Source organism: Ptychodera flava, unplaced genomic scaffold, assembly GCF_041260155.1.
Source record: "Ptychodera flava strain L36383 unplaced genomic scaffold, AS_Pfla_20210202 Scaffold_45__1_contigs__length_1260105_pilon, whole genome shotgun sequence".
Taxonomy (NCBI): Eukaryota; Metazoa; Hemichordata; class Enteropneusta; family Ptychoderidae; genus Ptychodera; species Ptychodera flava.
In genome coordinates, this window is record NW_027248367.1 from 344,049 (window position 1) to 369,044 (window position 24,996).

General features: G+C 36.0%; 2 protein-coding genes and 1 non-coding gene across 4 annotated transcripts in view; 1 reads left to right on the top strand and 2 right to left on the bottom strand.

Annotated features, from left to right (window-relative positions):
* Positions 1-1,149: 1,149 nt before the first annotated feature.
* LOC139128180 (E3 ubiquitin-protein ligase DCST1-like) lies at positions 1,150-11,731 on the bottom strand. The gene is made up of 14 exons (XM_070694015.1): positions 11,582-11,731; positions 10,939-11,142; positions 10,230-10,369; positions 9,763-9,925; positions 8,597-8,740; positions 8,256-8,377; positions 7,709-7,863; positions 5,044-5,143; positions 4,413-4,508; positions 4,027-4,153; positions 3,379-3,495; positions 2,694-2,836; positions 1,906-2,019; positions 1,150-1,347 (listed from the first exon to the last, which is right to left on the bottom strand). Exons 2-14 carry the CDS (start codon positions 10,961-10,963, stop codon positions 1,150-1,152), a joined length of 1,644 nt encoding a protein of 547 aa, XP_070550116.1. The 5' UTR covers positions 10,964-11,142; positions 11,582-11,731.
* Trnak-cuu (transfer RNA lysine (anticodon CUU)) lies at positions 5,715-5,786 on the top strand. Its single transcript has one exon. It is a non-coding gene; the product is annotated as a tRNA-Lys (tRNA).
* A 7,081-nt stretch (positions 11,732-18,812) lies between the features above and the next one.
* The window catches only part of LOC139128160 (DNA ligase 1-like), an 80,814-nt gene continuing 74,630 nt past the window's right edge, over positions 18,813-24,996 (bottom strand). For both annotated transcript variants that reach the window (XM_070693999.1, XM_070693998.1), the window contains one exon: positions 18,813-20,483. In XM_070693999.1, coding sequence (XP_070550100.1) covers positions 20,320-20,483 — 164 coding nt within the window. In that variant the 3' untranslated portion in view covers positions 18,813-20,319. The remainder of the gene's footprint in view (positions 20,484-24,996) is intronic.

Below are 24,996 nucleotides of genomic sequence, written 5' to 3' on the forward strand. Positions count from 1 at the left end.
TCCTACATCACATTAATAGACGTCAGATTATCCTTCAATCTGTTGAAAATATAACAAAATACAGATATTCAAATAAGACTATACTCATCCTTTCTCTGACTGAAGTCTCCTGGGAACTAGTGTGCATGGATGCTTGCTACGGCTACTGGAATAATGTTGTATACTATGTCTACTTTTTCAGGACCATGTGTCCAAAGGCTATTAGTGATTAGAGCTATGGTTACGGTCAGGGTTAGCAGTCCAAATGTTTGTAAATAGTATCTCATAGATGCTTCTACTATAGACTGAAAGATCTGTCGCTCAAGGCGCTCCCTATGGCGGAGCATAGAGAGCGCCCTCAAGCATCGGATCTTCCAGTCTATAGCTCTACACGGGGTCACACCTTTATCCATAACATTACCCTAACCCTAACAGGAATATCCCGGGACGTGATCTGGAGTCTCTTCCACAGATTCATTGCCTCATTGCTTATAACAGGTTTAACTAAGAGAGTAGGTGTATTCTTCTTCAAATTGGAGAAATTCGAAGTAAGCACAGCTCAACTGACACAGATTATAATAATTATTGATTTTTCTGCTTCTATAATCTGCTTCCTCAAAAAAAGACTATATTTTGGCTAAAAAACCTGGAAAATCACCTCATTACAAGTATTTGTTACATGCATACTTGAAGAACACTGGGCTAAATCTTCCTTATGAAAAGGACGTTCTTAGGGAGCCTCCTACAGCTTCGTGAAACAGCTGAACCCCTTAGAATTATGTTAATTTATAAAGTTGTCTAGAGCGGACCCAGCCAACCTCTTCAGTCATGCACCCCTTTATTGTTTCGTAACTGCTATCCACCGACCTTTATGTCTGCCAATGCTCTCAGTATTGCTTGATAACCTTTATAGCCTGTATGTCTTCCCAACAACTTGATTGTAACTAACTCAGGATAATTGGATGGTGAAGCAATATCTTTTAAATCTTCAAACGTAAGCTCATCTGCTTTCCTTTTACGTTAAACACTTGTTTCTATGAGCAGTTTGTAATATTGCGACATTCAGCTATAGGGCACCTGACACTTTTGAGAAATTTGCAAACTATGAAGATCCAATTATCCCACATTAGTTACAATCGTATTCAACACTCCCTGCAGTGTTTCAAAACATTATAGACCTACCTGTATGTCTTCCCAACACTCTCTGCAGTAGGCCATGTTACAGTTCTCAGATTCACAGTGATGTGTGTTGGCATCCTCTCTTTCCTTACAGATCAGACAGCGTTTCTTGCCAAGTCCAAGCAAAGCCAAACAACAACACAGCTTTGGAAAACTGTATCGGAGTGATGTCAGTATGCTGTGATCAGCCTGAATTGAAATATTGAGAATTGGATTCGGTGTATCATACCGTAGTCAGCTTTTATATATTTACAATGTCAGAGTGTTGCTGAGATATAAAGTAAAGTAAAGTAAAATAAAGTGAAGTACATTTTTCAACAACAATTGTCCTTGCAACCATTTGTGAGCTCACTATGTTTAGTAACCTGTCGGAAGTGGCACTTTTTTAGTGTTACTGTTTTGAGGCTAAAAGTATCATGCTAGTGACATAAACGTCAAAATGTTAATAACGAAGTCAACATGTGATGACATCCTAAACAAAATAACAATAAGCGTAGCATGAACAGAAAGGATGTGGTACTGGAATATTATTACAAACATTAGCAGATTAGCCATTCCATGTCTCAGACTGAAAGATTTTGTCGTGTGGGGGCACTCTAGGACTGGAGCGAGAGGGCCTGGAGCGCCCTCACATAACTAACTCTTTCAGTGTATCCACGTCTCTCACGTATAACGTATGTCTCAAAATTCTGTTAATTACGATTTCAGTCCAAATAAACAAACAATCAAGGGTACTGGGATACTTACCTCAAGATTTTCTTCACGTGCCAATCTTCTGACCTCTTTCTGCATATGTTTTAGAAAACCGATTCGTTTCTTTAAGTAGTCGTTGTACAGGAATAAAATTCGTTTCTTTTCTCTCTGAAATATAGATAGTATTTGCAAATGCACTGGGGTCTTTATTCAGCAGGTTGGTATTCGAGTCGAAATCTCGATAAGTCCCACCAACATCCCCATTTCCCGTAGTATTGCAACAATTCCTTCCCATGCACACGCAGATTTGGCAAAGAACTATAAGCAGTTTACATTTGTTTGTCCTGTCAATCATTAAAATTCCTTTTCACCGTAAATCTGTCGCAAGGAGAGACAATATTTGGACAATTTGAGTTACATCAAATAAAACATACGACTCAGATCATTAAGAAATAAGATCGTGCCAATCTCATCAAATGTTCGTGACATCAGAGTGTAAAACTTTAATGATTTGCCTAGTTGTTCAGAAGTTTCGTGGATTTTGAAAGTGCAATGTTAACTTATGTATTACTATATTATCTTATGTTTCTAAGTCTCAGAGAGAAATCAACCAATATCATATCAGGAATGATACGCTGCAAAAGGACATGAAATGATACATACGAAGTACAACAAACAAGGGGATTGTGAGGGGGGTGCAAAGTGCATCCTAAAATCACAGGGTGCAAATAAATGTGACTGTTCGAGATTAAATCAAAAAGCCGTAAAGATGGAACGTTTATCTTGAAACATGCTGTAGTTGCCATGTCAACAGGCTATGAAACAGTTATTGGACTACATACCTTTGGGTAGAAGTAAGCACAGATAACACGTCGCAGTCTCAGGCCGTAGGCTTCCAGGTAGAGGAGGAACCAAACTACGAACCAACATCCAAATATGATATATAGAGTCGATGACGGAAGATGTGACGGATATGGTAAACAAGCTGAAAAATGAAAAAAATAAGTAGTTCCTACAAAGAACACTTTTCTTTTTCGATTTCTCGCAAGGATATCTTGAGTATCTAGACTAGTCACGATTGGCAAACGGTTTCTTGTTGTTCAATATGTTGAGAAAATATCTTGACTTTTTCTTTGTTACGCTTGGCGCACAGGCCGAATGCTGAGGAAATTTAAGCTGAAAGTCATTCGGCCACATTATTTCACTCGGAAGCCACAAAAGATAAAAGAGCGCATCCATAAGTGTGCAGTGTTTACTGACTGTAGATTAGTTATGTAACTGACACGCCTCTTTTACCATATATGGGCATTTGCAGCTTCCTTTACCATTGACAAATGTAGCGATCGAGTATTTTAGGCTATAAAATAACAGAAACACGAGCATAATATAACTTTTCTGTCTGAGCCTTCCGAACGTTTGCTGGTGAAGAGTGAAAGAAATTTTAAACTTAGCTATTCTTGTATATGTGTAGATACCGATAGTCAAAAAAGATACAATTTGAATGTTTATTCCCTGTAAGGTCCATACCTGTATTGGTGGAGACACTGTCAATGGAATGTTCACTGTTGAACCCTGACAGCATCGTACGGAACAAGTGTGCAACAGCGCCATCACCATAAATCCTCAACCGAATGGCATGGGTTCCTGATTATTAAGAAATGACGTCAAGTATCACCAACTACACATTGCGATAATTCTTACAGCATTTCGCCGACTGCACGTGTGCGTGTTTATTGAGCAAACTTTTAAACTGGTTAATATTATTTGTATTTGCGTACTTACGCACAAGCGAAAGTGTCAAACTTGCTCAGGATTAACTTTTTACATTTTCTGTACGCAAACACTGTGCCTAGGCAGAATTGACGGCCCAGAAAAGTTTTAACTACATTTACACAACTTTTGTTTGGAAATTCTCTGGTCTTTCTTACCTTGATTATCCCTGGCTATCAATCTAGCGTTTCGTTAATTCATTAAATTTTTATCGCAAACTTATGCAAATGTCGAGACGCAAAATGTCAGTATGCACTGTGACTCGGCCAGTCAATCTTTCAGTCTATCATTCTGTCTGTCTGTCTGTCTGTCTGTCTGTCTGTCTGTCTGTCTGTCTGTCTGTCTGTCTGTCTGTCTGTCTGTCTGTTTGTCTTACATCTGTTTCCCATCGATAAGATAACTTACCTTGCAAAGTGATGGTGACTTGACTATGTCTGGAGACGATATCAAGAATATGGTAAAGTAGATAGTCGAATATTGATACGATAATTGATATCAAGATGTTTAGAAACACTATCAAGGTTCCACGCATCTGTGGAGAAAAAGAACGAAATCAAAATGTTTCATGAAAAACATGTTTCAGGCGTAAAGAAATGTAAACGTTCAGAAGACATTGGTTGTTGATCTGCAGTTCCACTGTGTCATCAACATCGTCGTAGTCGTCGTCGTCATCATCATTATCATCATCATTATCATCATCACCGTTGCCTGAAAATGCTTTTCAAAAAAAAAAAAAACATTTGCTACCTCAGCCAAGTTAAATATACGTAACCATTCGATGCTGTACTCACAAGTTTTGTCTTTTCGACGGCGATTAGTGCAAACTTTGTCGGAACTATCAGTTCGGATCTTTCTGCTTTCTTTAGCGGCATCAGTGTCCGTTTATTCTGTTCGTAAAAAGATATTCTATGCATTATCGAATAAGGAAATAGACTTAAAACAGAAAGTTGGCGCGATCCGGATCGGGGAAAGATTTCTTTTAACACGATTGGAACTAATTTGGTATAATTGGATATTCATATTTTTCCAATTTTTCAAAAGTGTTAGGTGCCGTACAAATTACTCATAAAAACAAGTGTGTAACGTAAAAAGAAAAATTGATGGGGTTACATTTTCAGATTCATCGACACCACTTCACCATCTTATTTTCCCAAATTACATCCAATCGTGTTATATAGAAAAATAAACTATGTCATCTCCTTTCCTCAGACGAAGATCATCATATGCTATAGAAAACAATAAATTTACTTCTGGTACTTTTCAAATTAAAATTACGATTGTTGCTAGTCATGCAGTTTTTATCATTCAATAATGCAGCGCCAATTTTATCAAAGGCGTCAAAATTGCTTCTCATTGATTGAAACTGATTATGGCGATGAAGAGAGAGAGAATTGAGCCAATCTACATATTTGCCCTCAATACCTGGTCTTTTCGCCTATCTTCAATTCTTCTAAAATATGACGTCATATAGACATTGTCGAATGTTATTTCACCCGTATAGTGTTTGTTGTAGCTATGGGCACTAAAACATATAAATAAAGAAGGATGAGTTTTATAATGAAGCATTTCCAATGATAACTTTGGCCAAACACCGCTGACAATAAATCAAGTGATATTCTTTAATATGGTACTTAATCTATATAAATCTAGCAACTGCACCAAGCTTTTCAAATAGTACGTTTCATCATCAACCTCGCCTTACCTCACCGCCATGATTTTGCCCAAACTCATTGTTGTCAATATTCAGATTGAGGACTGGGCTGACAGGGAAATAAAGATGAATAGGTTACAGAGACATCTTGATGTATGAAAGGTTTCTGAAATATGTATTGATAATTTTAAAAAAATGTCAAAGAATTCTAGACGGAACATCTTTTTCCCAAAGTCTTACAAGTTAATGCGCTGTAAGTTATAAATATGCCATTTTGTTTGCTGTTTGTTGCCTCTATGTAATTTTTTCACAAAAATCGCTAAAAATTCGATTCGACTTGTGATCTAAAAAGACTGTTCGTGATGGCATCTAAAAAAGACAATTAAATTTCAAAGAAGTCCTTGATTGCATTAAGTTTACTGAACTCATTTACAAGCATGAAGCCCGGTTAGCTCAGTCGGTAGAGCGTGGGACTCTTAATTTAAGGTCAAGGGTTCGACCCCCTTAGCGGGCGATTACCTTTTTTTGTTGATACACTTAACATATTATTCACAGCTCGGCGATGGATACAGTTGGTGACGTCATCGCATGATGTATCAACGAGTCAATACACATAAAGAGCATTGCAGTTCCACTGCTAATCCCTATGTGTAAAGTAACTACTGTACTTTTATTGTGTATGACCATCACTGCAAATTTCTTGACAAGTGTATTTTTTGACACCGCAAAAACCACTCATTTTTTCAAGTAAAATTTGTCATCTACATTATGTTTGCCTATTTTTCTTCAAATTAGAAAGAACGCTTTATGAAAGGATGGGTGCATGGTCCATAGCAAGAAATCTACGTCAGTACTAGTAATACAACAGTCGCGCCTGTCTTCTGAAATTCTGCTCTGCGTCTCGTCGCACCATAGAGGTGTGTAGATACGCATGCAAGAAAAGAAACCAACTGACTATGCAGACCATGCCATTTCACATTCCGCGTTCACGTAACCGTTCATCGTTCCTTACCATTGTCAAAAATCACACCTGATACTTAATGTGCTTCAGAAACGCTCGTTTTGCGTGATTTTCGGCCGAGTTTGACAGACACGTCGCCAAAATATAAGCGTGAGCAACATATCTACACACTTCTACGGTGCGCCGAGGCGCAGAGCAGAGTTTTAGAAGATGGGCGACTGTGGTATTACTGTAAGTGACTTAAGAACAGGTGTAGTGACTCTTCGACAGGGAAGGTGGGGGCTAACTCTGTGGACTTACAAACTAGATCTGTGTCATCATAAATCTTTAATTTGCATCATGGTCTCTTTGGTATGAAGCAGACCGTAAACTTCGTTTTTAACTATAACTATTTCAAATAATTACGTTCAATTTTCATAATAAAGGTAAAGACAGGACTTGAAATAACTTCGTTTGCTCCACAAACTTCGTAATTAGTTTACATAAATATTGAAATATTACGGTCCATTTTTTGTACCGAGATACAAGTTACCTCAATCAAGAATTCATACATCACAAGGAACGAAATTGCTCTAAGAAAATTCCAAGATCAACCTTCATATGCAAATAATTTCACAAATGATTTCACAGCTATTTTCCCGCTCAATGTGTTCATTTCAGGCAAGCGTCATTTTATTGGTGGAAATATATGTTTGCTTAGCGCACAACTCGGCTTTCTTGTAGACAACCCCTGCCAAGATGAACTGAATTTACTCCGTCATCCATTAATTATTTTATTTAATGTTACAAATTCAAACATAACCAACAAAACAACAGAGTTGAACCATGTTGTGTAAAAGATCAAACAATGATCACGTCTGTACGATTAGTTTGCCGCAATAGCAATGTCAGCTCATGCGTATTACGATGCCATGTCACTGCTGGACAATAAAGTATTTTGCATACGGGTAGTTCAAAGGTCACTGCTCGACAGTCTAAAAGCCTGTTCCGACTTCAAAAGTCAGAAAAACTACCTCGTCAGATCACGTGAACTTTTAGGGATGCAGAACTTTCAGTCATCATCTAATTGGCACAATTGACTGATATTAAATGGATATCACTTTTATGTTAAAAGGGAATATAGCGATGCATTTGGATGATATTTTTAGCATTTTGCAATGCCAAACAAAGTCATTTTTTTTATTTTTCTCTCGTAAGTAAAATGAAATATAAATTACAAGACCTGCCTACAACATGCACTGCAATATGCAATATAGTATAGTAGTTGACAGTAGATGTAGTCCTATAGGTTTGCATTTAAATTCATAACATTGCAGATTTCACACACACTCTAAGCCGATCATTACATTATTTCTTCAAATACTTAAAATATATTTTATAGGAATAATATTTAAATTTAAATTTTTTAGATCTTGGCGTAATGCTGGGGAAACAATCACTTTGTCATAGACTAAAGATTTTATTGCTGTACCTACCTGAAAAACATCAACACGAAGTTGAAAGCGACGAAACTTTTAATTATGGTTGCCACGGTGACGAGCCATCGTTTCCTTGTTTCGAATTCATTTTCAACTGCAAGTCTGATGTCCTCGGCTGTTCTGATGTCGACTTTTTCTGTTCTTTGCACAACCTAGTGAAAATATGATACCACCGTGTTGAGAGCGATTGTCAAGTACATTGAAAAGAATCTGTAAGACAGTGAGAGTTATCATGATTGACCTTTGACCCGAAAATCGTGCACCTTTAACTCGTTCACCCTTCTTAAACTGTATGTAGGTCAGTCTAGGCCTACCCTATGGAAAGCGGAAAATGAACCGGTGAAATACTCTTTCAGTAGATTACGCATAATTGTCGACATCCATTTTACATCGGAATCGGCGAAGTAAAATTGTATACTTCTTGTTTTCGATGTCGCCCGCTGTACTGTATAGCATGACTTCCGAATCAACATGATAAAACAGTTACTCCATAGAACGACCGTTGCTTTTCATGTTAAATAATTATGCAGTTTGAAAACGTTACCTGCCACCCCATTTCGACTTGAAAATTTTTGTCGAATTCCTCCACGGCTTGATCCGATTCCTTGTAAGTGTCACCGAACCCAGGGTTGACAGCCTCGTCTGTGTCACAGAGGGAGTCAAAACCTGTCAGAGAGAGAGAGAGAGAGAGAGAGAGAGAGAGAGAGAGAGAGAGAGATGAACATGTCATTTGCTTTCTTTTCATGAGATTTAATTGTACATCGAAATTAAAATGGTAAATTCTACAAAACTTAAAATGTTTACAGCGTCGTCTTTTACTGGATAAACCTGCCTGCCATGATAATCTGTGATAAACCAGGATGTAGTGCATGACAAAATTCTCACCTTGTACAATCTTGCATAAGATAGTTAATTTCATTGGTGCACACAGTAGATCTTTGACGCCAGGTACTTTGATTGCTTGGTGACATTTTCTTTCAGCTTCTTTAAATTTATCCTTGCAATGGACCACACCAGCGTTGAAAACATCTGTAGAAAAACAAAACGAAGGGAAATTACGAATACTCCAAAAAGAGCCACATTTTAAAATTATCTCTCGCTCTCCTAGCTTTGTAAACTAAGGGATGGCTTTTAGGTCGAATTTACTCCCATATTTCTCAAAATAAGACTGTCTTTTTGTTGAAAATTCCCGGATAAGGAGTGTTTTGAAATGTTGTGGAATAAGTATGGGTGCCTAGCCCTGTGGATGCCACCTCTGGGGCTGGAATGTCACTGTGTAAAATTTGTAGAGAGCATAATGTTCTCAAATTACACGCTAGTAAGGAAGAATTCGCCTCTGGGACAGATATCCGAAAAATGACTGACTGCATGTCATGAATGTACGTTGGTAGGTGTAACAAATGTGACACTAGATTTAAATTTGTATTTAAATTAAATTTGTAGAATTTGAGCCACACTGCTCCAAACGTATGTGATCAGCATAAAATTCACTCGAACTTCCTGGGGATCACATTAATATGTCAAAATACCAGCTGGTTTTTTCAGCCGATTTTCCACGGCTGAAAACTTCTGGTGAATATATCTTTGTTAACAGAACAACCAACTAGATTTTTAGATATTATCTGAAAAATCAGCTGCATATCTCGTTTACTGACAAAAAATTAGCTTATCTTTAGAAACTATTAGAAAACTCCATTCAGCTGAAAATTTCAGCCGATTTTCAAAAATTCAGCTGATTTTTTTACTGACCAGTGTGTTCTTCTGAAAAATCAACTGAATTTTGTTATGAATATGAATTCTAAAAGGGCTCCTTTTAAAGATATGAAATATCTTAACTGCAAAGTTATGGCACAATCATATTCAGTGTTATAGTAATATTGATATCAGAAAATTTGAAATTAAAAGTTACTTCCGACATTTGTTCGGAGATTCCGAAATTAGTTCGGAATGCTTTTTACGTCGTTCACTTTCCAGGTGCATAGTACTATCTTAAATCACTCCACGTCATTACATGCGTAAAACAGTGTGTTGAATATTATAAAGTGATTAACCTTTGCATCTGTAATCCAGTTTGTCTCTGTAATTGTCTTCAGGATTCTCTTTTTTCTTGGTCTCTCTTTGCATGCCTTCATCGTCTTTCTCAACTTCCTCTTCTATTTTCACAAATTCTTCTTTCAGTTTTCCTGATATCTCCTGCATGTCTTTACTCTGAGACTGTGCAATATCAAACCAGAACAAACCGATGTAATTTTTAAACAAAATTCAAAAACAATATCGTCGAACGAATTCAACACAACACCAAACCACTGAAACCACATGTTGTTACAGCATTGCCATTCACTAACAACTCGTCAAGTGTTCAAATTGTACAACCGGCTTCTACTGTATGTTGCATGGATAACCCTAAGATAACACCGTACAAAAACTTCCTCATTATTTTTCCTAAAATACTATACGGTTTGCAAAAGGGCTTTGCAAGATCACCTTAGGGGTCAAAGTTCAAGGGTGAGTTTTTTACCTGTATATCTTTGAGGACATCTGAAAAGGGTTGATGCATTAGTTCGTAGAGTAATTTACTTTTGTTGTAGGTCAGTGATGCAGTACAGCTGATGGACCGTGAAAGCTCCCTGGCGTTGGTGAAGATGTTTGTGACCGGACCTTACATAAACAAAGGGAATACTTTGATGATACAGTGCATCTCATTATGACAACCAAAGGGGACCAACGATAAAAATGATAATAACATGTAACGATGATGATGATGATGATGATGATGATGATGATGGGGAACTGTTGATCACGTACAGTGATAAAAAGTGTATGAATGCGGTTATTGTTTGAACGACGAAGAAAATTACTGCCACGGCGACGATGTTGCTGCTGCTGCTGATGATGATGATGATGATTATCATTACGACGACGACGAAAACGTCGTCAACAATATTGATGACGGTGACGGTGATATCATCTTAGACAATGTGCTGTTGACGATGATGTAAATATTAATTATTCAGCCAAGGGATGTCTCATCGACAATTACTATGGGAACCTTTATTCGGCGATGTCTATCAATATACTCCCATTCAAGTATTCATATTGGCATTCTATAAACTTTACTTTTTTTTCATTGAAACAATGAAAGTTAATTGTGAATCTTGTTGTTGGAATTTGGACTGCTAATACGAACACCATATAAAATTTAGATACCTTGATTCAAAACAACTTACCACCTAATAACATAGCGATAGTCATGGTGCTGACGATATTTCTACCATACTTGCTGAACAGATATGGGATAACCAGGATTATGGTACATCGAATCTGAGTGGATGTTGCAAAGCCTATAGCCAGCAGCGCCTTGAAAGCGCCCCCTATCAGCAACTTTTCTCCATCAGTGAAAGGTAGCCGGATCAACACAGTAAAATAAAGAGCTGAAAGTGAGGATGGGAGAACAACTTGTTCCGTAATTTAAAGACTTTATCAAAAATGATATATCAGTCACCTGTGAAGGCACAGAGATCTTGAAAATGTCGCCACCGAAAGTGTAACTGTACAAAGCATAGATAACTAAAACGGCATTCACTGAACATAAGAAAATACGAAAACAAGTCGAGAGTTTTAAATAATGTCGGTAAGGAACCCTACACTACATTATTTTAGTCCAATTTCAGGGGGTGAATGCCGTACATCACAGCTTACCGACGTGCAGTTACTCCAAACTGTTTTTGTTGTTGAGCTTCTACCGTGTGAAGAAACTCAAAGATTAGCATCGTATCCTGAAAAATCAACTAAAATTTCATTGCAAAGAAAAAGAAGATTTCTCGCCGAGAGTAACGAGCTTAGAAATGAACTATCTTCATGAACACTCACCCACGCCAACCGCTGAACCAAAACAGAACCCAAGCACTGTTTTTATTAATCTATATTCATCAGCCTTGCTCCATAACAACTTCTCCAAGCGAGGAAAATGACGCCGCAATGCTTCTCTGAAACCTTCCGAAATAAATAAATAAATAAATAAATAAATAAATAAATAAATAAATAAATAAATAAATAAATAAATAAATAAATAAATAAATAAACGTTAACATATCTTTGCCATTAATTGTCACCTCTATTTTAAGAACCGCAGTTATGCTTTGCGATATTTTCACTTGGTTACTTATTTAAGAAATTAAACCGAAGGTGAACACGCTTATACTATTTTGGCGTATAGCATGCATCTTTTTATTCAGTGTGAAATCTGATATTGTCGGAGGGAAGGCAAAATGTATCAAATGGTGACTTGTTGTTTTGCTTTTACCGGATTTCAACGTTTAACACCAAAACTCTCACTTAGCATGTTTTGCACATCTATACTTCGATATGCGAACTTCACTATGTAAATAAAATACGTCGTACAAGTAATAGTATGTCACATATAAAACCAAGCACCAAGCATCTCTACGGCCGCCGAATAACGTAAACTCCTCGTGAAATAACATGACATACATTCAAAGTTTATGAGAAAGAACGACAAACGTTCTAAAGCAAAAACAAAACAAAACAAAAGCAAAACGCCACTGTATGCCTACGGCTCCATTCCATCTAGCTACTGATCTATCAGAGAACGTCTAGAAACAGACTTGTCGAGAGTATTGGTTAGAATAAGTCAAAAAGTGTGACGAAAAAAACACATTTGAAAGTCAATATGAAAGAAGGCGTAAATTGGACATTACCTGTGGAACACTTCTGTAAACAAACAGCCAAACATTTCATTACTCTGAGATTTCTGCAGCATAAAAGTTGAAAATTAAAGAAGAACTGTAAGTGATGTGTGGTTCTTCTTCTTATAAATGGCACAAACACCAAACCGAGATGTATGATGGAATTAAACGCGTTCTACAGTGCGCGTCAGGACCGGTTGCTAGGTAATGCGCGCCTCCATGGAACTCTTTGAAGACGCGCGATGATCATTGGAATTCCATTGAACCATGACTAGCAAATCGAATTACTTTATCTCAGCAATGTCCTGCTATATTTTGAATAATTAAAATAATTAAAATAACAGCGCAAACAGTGACACTGGTTCTGTATTCATGACAGTAATTTCTGTCGCAATATCCTTATTTTTGCCCACACACTATCCATATGCTTTTACATCTGTACGTACACTAATACAATATGAGTTTGCCTCCAGAGCCGCAAGGATGCCTGATTACCGTAAAATGGTGAGATCCGCTGTTTTGGTCACTTGTCCTTTTCTGTTTATGTGCTGGGAATAGCCATGCATGAAAAACTACTTTTTGTTCTTCGCCGCAAAAACTGGACAGCAAATCAAAAGATTATACAGTAAATATCTTTGCATTTACAGTAATTGAATTGAATTGTGTATTTGGCGTACCGCGTATTTCAAATCTACACCATTGGTTGAAAATCACAAATAAAATTGATAAATTGCGTCCAGCCATTACAACGTAATTATAATTCCTGCGATGGTGTTGTCGCAACTCTGTCCAGCTTCACTCTGAGTGTTACTGGGGAATAGCTTCATGCTGTCTGTTGTGAACAGAAGTCGTACTTTATCAAGTCCTTGCCAGATATCGGAGGTACCACGGGACCGTAATACTTGAGTAATTGCAGATGAACACGCCTGTAGAATTGAGATTGATGGCTTTATTTACAGCACAGGAACTCAGCCCGAGTTACAACTTAAACTCTCTCATCATCGTCTCTCCCTGAATGAATGTTATTTCTCATTTTTCACAATTTTAAGTTTACTCTCTTACGTAATCTACCTTTACTCTGAGGTAAATACACATTGTATTATAATGACACATTATCACGTGATACAACGCATTGCTGACTCTTCACAATTTTGATTCAAACGTAATGTATCTTATGAAAGTATCTTTCATAGCTCCGTAGCATCGAAATGTTATTTCTAAATTAATTCTTACTTGCACACCCAGATGACTTGTACTTCGTTATTCATGTGTAGTCCGTCCCTCTGACAGGGTCCATGATATATTGTGTAAATTAAGCAAATTGAATTAAATTGATTTATGGAAAGTTCGAGATGTTACAAAATCACTGCAAGTCTTTTTTTTTTTAAGTGTTATACATTTCGGTCTATTCACTGGCCACCAGATCTCTTGTAATCACTCCGAAAGTTATCTCGAAATGAGTGGCGTTAAGCTTATCAACACATCTTGTTTGTATGTATGGTGTTATTGTTGCAATTAATAGAAATGAACTGCCGACTAGAATTAACTTGTCAACATTGCACATTGCAATAATGTTTTTGTTTTCTAGAATACAAATAATGCGGGAAGAATGTCGTCATAAGTAAGAAATCTTCTCCGTTGAAACATTGTAGTTCACCGCTACAAGTACGGCATCGGGGAAAATATGGTTCACGTGATAATGACTTTCAAGCAACAATAGCCAAAAATTACACATTATACTACAGCTTCATCAATACAAGTAAATTTGGTGACGTCATACCCTAAAATTATTACTGATAATGTATCCGATTATCCGGGTCCCTCACATTTTACTACATTTACAGATTCACTGGCATCGCCGAACCCCATCCTTGCCCGTAATGGACTCAAGCAAACTTTACACTTTATAATGTACTCGGCTTCACCTCATTCGTTCTGTCATGCAAAGTTCGCTTTCATCCATTATACGCTGGGAAGGATACATTATTGCTTAAACAAATTCATTACGGGTATTAGTTTTTATCAATACAATTGCATTTTTCTCAATGGTGTCCGTAATGGTTGAAATACTGTGTATTAGCCTTGCGTACACAAATGCATCGTATAAAATATACGGTGTTATTTTTGACAAATACATTCTATGCGGGGATACATTCTGTCGTCAACAATATCATTGGACATTACAGACACACTGTATTGACAAGTTGTACACTTGAGATTTCGACAATTTTGGATTACAGCACGAACACAGTTGAAACTACATAGGATCTCGAAGCTGTCGTATTTAAATTTATTACAGTTTTTATTATTGATGTGGACTCTGACAGGAAAGGGGGGTAACTGTTTGTTGCACGTGAAAATTGGGAGGGTCACTTTTTGTTGCACGTGAAAATTGGGGAGGGTAACTGTTTGTTGCACGTGAAAATTGGGGAGGGTCACTGTTTGTTGCACGTGAAAATTGGGGAGGGTCACTTTTTTCTTGCCAACACTTTTGAAGGGTCACTATTTTACATGTAGCGTCATTTTGAATAAAAAAAAAACGCCGGCCCTCCCTCTAATTTTATGCTGAGTCCCTTAGCCACAAGGGCGCAAGTGATACACCGAATCGATATCGTTCGTCTCTTTGATGTTTGTCGGATTTATTTCTTTTGTATATTTCAGTTTCTCAATTTCTTGATGAATGTATGAAACTCACTATTTTACAGTTTCTCTATTTCTTCATTTCGCCTTTTTGACATTTCACCGTAAAAGATTTCTTCACCTTGGAATGACACTAATTATTGGCCCTTTCAACCCCTTTCGACGTCTGTTTACATCTCTCGAAATGTAACTCTAGAGGGCGCTACATTAAAGTAACCGAACTTGTGAAGTACTTGCAGGTCAAACTGGTCAAAAATGGGCTGAGAATCTAAGTCTCACTGACAATTACAAAGCTATTTTATTCAGTCGTCTTAATTCAACAGGAATTGTTAACAAATCAGTAAATGATTTAAATTGGAAGATTTTCCATAGAGGCCTAGTCACAGGAAGCCTGGCCAAAACTTTCAATTTAAGTGATGGGAAATGTCATATTTGTGGCCAGGGAGAAACACTGGAACACATCTTATTTGAGTGTAAATATGTAAAAGAAATCTGGCAGAAATGTATTTATTTCTTTGTCAGAAAACACAACTTTGATAATGATAATAATATCAAAGATTAGCGATTACAGGAATCGAAATTGATAATATCGCAACATCTGACATACAGTATTACTTCCTTTGTAAAATACACAGTTTTGAATATTCGAGATTATGTTACTCTTGATGGGATTAAAGTTCCCCTTGAATCCTATGTTATGCAATTAAGATGTTATCTTTCCTCATGGATGATATATATTATTTTCACTTATAAGATGATGAACAAAGCTGAGGATTTTATCACAAAGTTATCAAGCCTTGAAAGACTTGAAGGAGAAGAATGCATCCTGAATGCATTTATATGATGATCTTCGTAGTTAAATGACTGATTTTTTTTGATTTTTTTTAATTTTTTTTTTGGGGGGGGTATTTTTTCAGACATGTTGCATTGAAATTTTAACGCATTCACAGTTATGTAGATCTGTTTTATTGCGAATTCGTTGAAATAAATTTATCCTTAAAAAAAATGTAGCACTTACAGCACTGACCTCAGTCTCCGTAAAGAGATTGTGCGCGGCGTGGATAATTATAATCTAGCTAGGGAGTCTCAGCAGTAGCCACGGCGCGGCGCTTGCTAACTGCTTGCTAACTGGGAAGGAATTTCACTGAAAACATTGATTAAGTTGATTAAAAAATTCAAATTCTAAATATTTTTGATTATTTTGTTTTTGTTTTTTCAAAACTTTTTCAAAATAGTTTACGAAAATGTTTATGAACGAATGTGAGACTAGGAATAACTTCAAAACACATGTACACAATCATGGCGGCCTAAACAGCGAAAGGCGTTTGAAGTGTTCAGGTGGCTATTGTGCCATTCTTATCCACACGTTAGATTGCCGAAGGACTTCTGGACACATGGTACTTTATTTCACGAAAACCCCTTCTTTCTAGAAGTGTTCAAATTAGCCAATCATCTGAAGAGTCCGTCATGTTTCGTAGGAAGTCCATATCGTCAGATCCATTAGATGAGTGCCTTCGTGAAGTCCAGTGGATTTTGAGAGAGAGACTTTCTCAGAATTCTGTTCAAATGAAAGTATACGGCCTTGACAGCCGGAAGAGGTTCGTATTTTGTTGTTGCCTCGATCCACTGCAGTTTTGACGCTATTCTCAATACGACCACAGCCCAGTTCCGTAGCCCATAAGCCTAGAATCCCACTGTCACACGCCGCCTAATCCCTGACTATCAACTATTCGTCTTCGCAGTGTCTTACTAATTTGACATCATTGCTTCTGCAAGACTGTGGCGGCAGATTTCCAGTGTACGCAGTGTTTGGAAAACACGTTTATACCTGATATGACCCCAGTTTAAAACACTGATCTCATCAAAATCACAAGGAACAATCATGGCGAGTAAAGGAATATTTGGCCATTTTTTCCGGAACAAAAAAGGAACAGATAAATTAAACACGCCGATAATAAAACATTAACTGTTTGTCTCAACCTTTCACTGGTGAGCTAGTTGTTTGTCATTGTGTCTTCTTTGTCTTTGTATGCCAGTGATGAAGTTTAATAAAATAAAATAAAAAAATAAAAAAAAAATAAAACTATTTGACTTTTATTTCAGATCGTTTAAAATTGACATTTGTACATAGATGTATAAAAATTAAAATCTGAACATACTCAAAATAAACCACTGTTTGTTTACATCCGTTATTTTGTAAGATTATTAAAGACTTCCCATCAGACAAAAATATTGCCACTACTACACTGTGGTACTAGTTCATTGTATTCAAACTACAACAGCAAAATCTATAAAATACATTCAACTCTCTTCTAGGGTTCAAAATACATTTAAAATTGTACTGGCAGACAGTGACAAATTAATCTACCGAACAGTCAGTCTATGCAATAATTTTCAAACAACTTACATCTTTATTGTTGATACCTTAATTTCCATCAGTAAACAGCACAACAATGCATTGAAAATAAATTTCATATGTTTTTGTAAATTACCAAATGTCTGAAGAAAATTAAATATAAATATCAGTGTATCTGTACAATGTCATCATATTGCTGTTGTAGATATCAAAATCAAGAGGTGACGCTCACCTATTCCTGTACATGTTGGTAAAAGTTTGGATTGAAATCTAAAACAAAGGTTTGTTCTCATGAACGTCACGAGAAATAAACGACAATGCCTTAAAATGGCGATCTACGCTGGTGTCACATTTCATGTTTGTTTACATCTTACACACGTCTACGTCTGTGATGTAAGGGACCATCTCAGATTGTCGCAGAAGTTCAAGAAACGAAATTTCTTCGTTTAGATCAAAACCCCCTCCCCCCTCCCCTAAACGAAACTTCAAAAGTGCGAAATGTTCATGTCTGCCTGAGAGTACAATGTTGCATTTTGCTATTTGCTATAGCTACTAAAGACGTATTATTACCCTTGCCACATTACAATTAAAATAATCGATCGGACATTACAATTAAAGTAATCGATCGGATTTGAGTACTAACAGGGCATTTTACCGCATAAAAGTTTCATTTTATTTTACTTTCCCTTTTTGCATCTCTTGTGCTGTTCTTTGTCTTTGCGAACACGCAATTTGTACTTGGTAGGGGCGGTAAATAAGCGAGAAACTTTGACAAGGGGGCCCAGGCATGTTCAATCATATTAAAACGACTATGACAAGGTGCATAACAAGTGAGAATAAAGACATCTAGTGGTTAGAGCAGACGCTTATAAATAGCAATTTTTTAAAAAAATGATAGTTTTTGTCTTTGTATAATTTGATGAATGAAATGATACAATGTTACTATCGGTAAATTGTGTTCGGGGCACAAACAAGATGGAAACAGTTACAAATTTGTTGGCACGAGTATGCAATTTTTCTTTAATTTAAAAATAAACACACGAAAACTTGTGATCACAAAATAAAAGTGCGAAAGTGAAGTTCACTAATTGAATGGAGGTCAAACCCCCTCCCCCCCTAAACGAATGAATTTCGCTTTTTGAACTTCTGCGACAATCTGAGACGGTCCCTAAGCGTCCTTAGTTAAAGGTCTAAATTTTGATACATTGTTTCATACAGCATCAACCACTTTCCCAAGGACCACCGATAATTCTCACTGTAAAGATGTCTAGAGTCACTATTTACAACAAAAGTAGGAAACAGCACACTGATACAGAACGAAAGCATTGTGAATATTTCAAAACTACCATTGAAAAGTTTGTACAATTGGTACAAACGAAGTAATGCCCAGAGTGACCCAACTCGCGTGCCCCTCTCAACAAAGTGAGATCGACCTGGATACAACGCCCTCAACGTGCGTTCATAAACTTAGAATGGCGGTGATTGCTAAGGTTGAAGTCGTTGTTTATAAACCATAAATCGGAGTAATCTTCCTCCATCGGATGGAAATATCGACAGATTTCAACAAAATTAACATCATCAGATATGCAGGTATTTTATCTCATCTTATTTTGCACACACAATTGATATTCCGCCCGATATTTATGGCGATGTGATGGAAGGTGTATCTGTACTATTACCTGTAGACAACCCCTTGTCAAAACTGATCAAAATTTTCAATAAAAATTTCACAAAATTTGTAAGATTCTTTCATCGGCATACAAAGGAAGTGAGCGACTGCATCTCTAAGATTGTCCAATCAAAAATTTCAATTTTTAAATGAAAAATAACGCCAACATTTAAATACCAACAAACATTTTTGACCAATGTTGTCATTGGGGTATGCCGTGTACAACGGCAGTCAAATACCTCCATGACAAAATTGGTCAAAATTGTTGATGATAAATCCACAAAACATCTCCGTTTTGGATTTTTAACATCCCTGAGATGAATCGACTGACAAAAATCACAATTTTTATCAACAACCATATTTCTAAATTTGTAAAAATAACCTTGCAATCAACTTGTTGCCATGACATCCTTGTCAACAATGCAGTCAAGTCAATGCAATGCGTTCAAAATTCAACGCTCACAAAATTATTCCTTTCAAAAATTCCTCCAAATTCTGTCATTTTGATGTCATGTAGACATACACTTCATGTTGGTGTATTTTATCTACTTGGAAAATACTTTGATTTGGTCACTGCCTAACTCTACAACACCAATTTTATCACCCATGACTGCAATGTACACAGGGTATCTCACATTACCTTCCAACAGATTACAGATCCACTTTCCATCACATCGATATTTTAGGATTTTATCAAAGCCGACGTCACAAACATAAGCATTATCATCTTCATCCACAGCAATGGATCCAATGTATCCAAATCCCAGAATCCACTCTGGTAGCTGACTTTGTCCGAATTGATGTAAAAAATTCAGGTCGCTGTCAAAACACTTGATGCATCGATTGCCACTGTCATAAACCATGATGACATTGTTGCTGTTTACAACCACAGACACCGGCCAGTAGAATTGTCCTTGGCCACTAATTTGACCATTGACTTCTTTGACATACTTTCCACTTTGAGTGTACTTGACCAGTCTATCATCTCTGTCCTCAGGTCTCACTCTGGTGTCCGGAGAGGTCAAACGCAAAGTGACCAAAACAAAGTCATCCATCAGAGCTATGTCCCAGACTTCTTCAGTGTTTTCAGGTAGAGTAATTATTTGGATAATTTTACCGATTTCATCACAAACAACAATTTGTTTATTTTCATTATCAAGTATGAAATAGTGGTTGAAACGTGAGATGGCTACACTCAGTGGCCGGAATGGCTTTGCAAACTGACCATCAAAGCTTCCTATGACTTTGTCACAGGTATTATCTTGTTTAATATCTGTACAATATTGTTACCACTGTCACACACCACAAGTTTATCACGGTGGAAGGCTAAACCTCTTGGACTCTTGAACTTTTGTCCTTGGTCTTGATGTTGACCATTAACCAATGTCACTGACCAGTCACCTGAAAGGTCAAAGGTCAAATCTGTGAAAATTATTGAATGCATTGTTGTACAGCTTACTTTTTGTTCTGCTGTAAAAAGAAACACTTTAATTCACATAATTTTTTCACTGCAACATAATTTTTTTAAACTCACATTGATTCTTTTAAGTGTAATATTATTTTTTTACAACTTCTATCTCAATTTTGGTCATTTTGCAAATTTACCATGGCAACATTTTCAACAGAAATAGGCAAAATCAGTATTTTTGTCATACATTTTTAATTTTTATACTAAATTTCCAATTCTTCCAATTATGCATATTTGTTTATTTTAAAGATGTAGCTTTCATGTACCGAAATACGAAGTCATACATTTATTACTAGTAACCATGGCAACGTGTTTTTATGACAATTGCTCAAAATATTTATTTCCTGTAACTTTTGTATTTTATGTAGTAGGTCCAAAATTTTTTCGCAAAAGATCACAGATTGTCATAAGATTGTTTAATATGTATTAATACATTAGTATTATCATGCATAACAAGTAACCATGGCAACATACATGTTCAAAATTTGCTTTTCTTCATATTCTGTTTTGCTTTTGAAGTAAAATGAATATTTTTTTGCAAAAGTTGTAAGACTAAAGAAAGCTTGTTCATAGTGTCCCAATACATAGATACATATAACAACAGATTTTTTTTTCCATTTGCTCAAATTACCATTGCCTCATGACTTTGTTCTTAGTTGAACTTGAAATAAAATTATCCAGGAAATATTGACAAACTGTAGTTCAAATTTGTCATAATTTTTTTAATTTCTGAAACTAAATTTCAAATTTTTCAAATATTTCACATTTGTTTATTTTTAAGATGAAGTAGTCATGTACCAAAACTTGAATTCATTCACTTATTACTGTAACCATAGCAACGGGTTTTTTTATAACAATGGCTCAAAATATTTATTTTTCTGTTACTTTTGTATTTTATGCAGTAGATCCAAAATTTTTTTGCAAAAATTCACAGATGGACATAAGCTTGTTTATCATGTATTAATGAATTAGTACAGGCAAGCATAACAAGTAACCATGGCAACATAAATGGTCAAATTTTGCTTTTCTTCATAACCCTCTTGTTGTTGAAGTAAAATGAAAAATCTTTCGCAAAAGTTGTAAGACTGAAGTAAGCTTGCTCATGGTGTAGGAATACATTACTACACTAGAGAATTATTAGTCACCATGGCAACAGATTTAATTCCATTTTCTCTAAATTATCTTTATCTTTATCTTTTTGCAGTTGAAATATAAATTATCCTGGAAATATTCACTGGCACAGAATGTAAACCTTTTCAATGATATGCCAATGAATTGAAACACTCATACAATGTTTGGCTGGTATCCATGCAATGTTTTATTAATACCGCTCAAAAATTCTTATTTAGTCAACAAATTTTGAATTAGTGAACATTTTTAACAAAAATTCTGTAGTGTTCTCCTGCAGATTTGTGAGTGTGAATATAAATGTTGGAGTTTCAGTGAATTTTGGTTTAATTTTACAGTCACTTTAACCAAGATCTTCTTCTGTACATAAACACATTAGTGCCATAGTGCATACAAGTAACCATGGCAACATAAGATTTAAAAGTTGCTTTTCTTTGTACCTACTCTAGGGTTAAAATATAATGAAAATTCTGTTAAAAAGGTTAAGGACCGATGTAAACTTTCTATTTGTGTATCAATACCGTTACATTAATACACTTATGTGCTACTAGTGACCATAGCAAGTTTTATTTTATTTGTTTAAAATTTCATCATAACAGTTTTCTCATTCAAAATAATATGAAAATTCTCTAGTATCCTTAGTTCTCATACTGTTGGCAAATTGTTAATGATAACTTAATGAATTGATACAGTCTTGGAATATGTGTTTTCCATGGAAACAGTTTCATGATTGTAACTCAAAAATTCTTATTTTCTTTTCACAACTTTTGATGTTCCACCAGATGTTTGTGAGTTGAAGTCATTTTTTTTAATTTTCTAGTCATTTTGACCAGAACTGTACATAAATACAGTTTTACTAGTTGACAGTAGTAATGTTATCTCAGTTCCTGGATCATTTACATATTCCTATAACTTTGGTAGAAACTCACAAATATTGCATTGCATTCCATAATGTGATTTTCTTCCATTTTAATTTTTTCAGTGACTTTGTTTCAAAACTTGATAATTACAACATAGATCAGTTATTCCCTCTCCAAGATGCATGGCTCTAGTCTGTATTACACCATCTTGCTCAGAATTTTTTTGAATGGGATTTCCCCACTCTGTATTGGGACAGCCAGATGAGAGCCCAGAAGTGCAGTCTGACCCCCTAGGTAACCTAGACTAGATAAATGTCAAGATAACAACAACAAATGTTTTCAACTTTTGAGTGTTCCTGAGCCACATTTGCAAAAAACAAAATGGCTGCCATTTTCTCTGCCTAAAGACAGCATAAACCCTTGAATGTTCTCAATGTCAGTATTTTACGAATTAATGTATATTCATGTCATATGGAAAGGTTAAGCTTTTCTTAGCTTTGGCAGTTTAGATTCCTAATAGATTCCTAAATTTTACAATTTTTTTTCTTTTATTCTACCAGCAATAATTGAATGAAATGGTGAAAGTTTACAAGATGTCAAAGCGTGATCACTGCAATACATGCATGAGGTCAAAGTTCAGAGGTAAAAGTTTAACACTGTCCTAGTTCGGTCAGTTGTCCTATTAGTAGTGTTTGCATTCAACACATGGTTCAATGTGAACTACGTGGGGCAGTGACTAAAGTGTTCATATGCTTCAACACAGGGTTTACAGCAGAGTAAATTGTAACAGCTTGTGTTTTGAAGTGTAACAGAACACATGATGCAAACATGACAATTCCCTCAGATTCAACTCTGGACCTGTCTCTGTTAAATTCACAGATATCATCATTGATTTGTTTTTTTTTATCATGGTGATAACTGCTCCAGAATTCAAGCATTCCAATGAACTTCAAAAGTGGTAAGTCGAATCACCTAACAGTAAAATGACACTACCCTCTCAAGAAAGCAATACTCTTTTCGAATCTATAGTGATAGACAAACTGCATCAATATTATTACCAAAAATTTGCGTGATGAATCATGGAATTTTGATGAACCGTGAAATAGTCTATATTTATGAAATGTGCACTCTGACCTCAGGTCTATCCCAGAATGCATCAATTCTGATAAAATGGGTTTGTACAAATTCTTCCTACAGCTGATTACTGTTCATGACAGAGACAGGATTACTTGATCATCAAGGCAGATATTTATGAAATTCAACACATGGTAGACTGTGTTCCCATGTGATCAGAATTGATACATGTAATAATGATTACTTTCCTGCAGTCAGTGTGTTCATTACAGCTGTAGTGGAAGGTGTCAAAGTGACTTCTTTCTTGTAGGTTTTTTACAACTTGAAAAAAAGATGGTGTCAAGTTTAAGCATCCTTTGTCAATGACAGTGGTCTGTCAATAGTTGTTATTGTCCATGAAACCAATCACAACTGTAGTGGACTGCAGGTAACCATGGTGTTTACAAATTTATGTAAACAACTGATGCAATGCAATCAGCTCTCTGAATGGTGTAACAAAACCTAAAAAATAGCGTCAATGACACTGTAGCTCCCATCCTGGACAATTTAGTGTTTGTTCTCTGGTCAGATATTTGAACATGTGTGAAAGGGATAAAGTGCATGAAGTGAAAATACTTAAATGAAATGTACTGGAGACAGTGAAATATGTTTAATGTAATTATGTAAAATATAAAATGGAAAAAATACAGAATTAGATATATCGAATACTGTGATACAACCATTAATGGTTCTAAATCGGGAAAATAGATCAGACCTCTAGCAGTATTGGCCAGCCAAGAAATACATATGCGCATTATAAATGAGGTACAAGATGTGACATCTTAAGGTCTAATATCCTATCAAAATTGGAGGGTATAGAACTTGTGGTTACTGAAATATGCATATATATGTATATTCAAGGTCAAAGGTCATCGACGTCACGTGACATTTTGAAAAAAAAATTATATGCTAATTAATCCCTATATGCCAAAAAATCAGATCTCTAGCTCTATTCGCTTGCCCAGAATTAGATGTGTACATAATTAATGAGGTAAAGCGTGTGTTCATAAGGTCTCCCATCCTACTAAATACAAAGGACATAGCACTTGTGGTTACTTATTTATTGACATAAACATATATTTCAGGTAAAAGGTCATCGAGGTCACATGACATTTGGTCAAAAAATATCTCTCCTATAGTTATCCCTATATACCAAAAATCAGACATCCAGCTCTATTGGCTCGCTCAGAATGAGATATGCGCATAATTATTGAGGTACAGTATGTGGCGTCATAAGGTGTCCAATCATACCATACATGAAGGCTGTAGCACTTGTGGTTACAGAGTTATGGAAAAATATGTATATTTGAGGTCAAAGGTCACCGAGGTCACGTGACATTTTGTC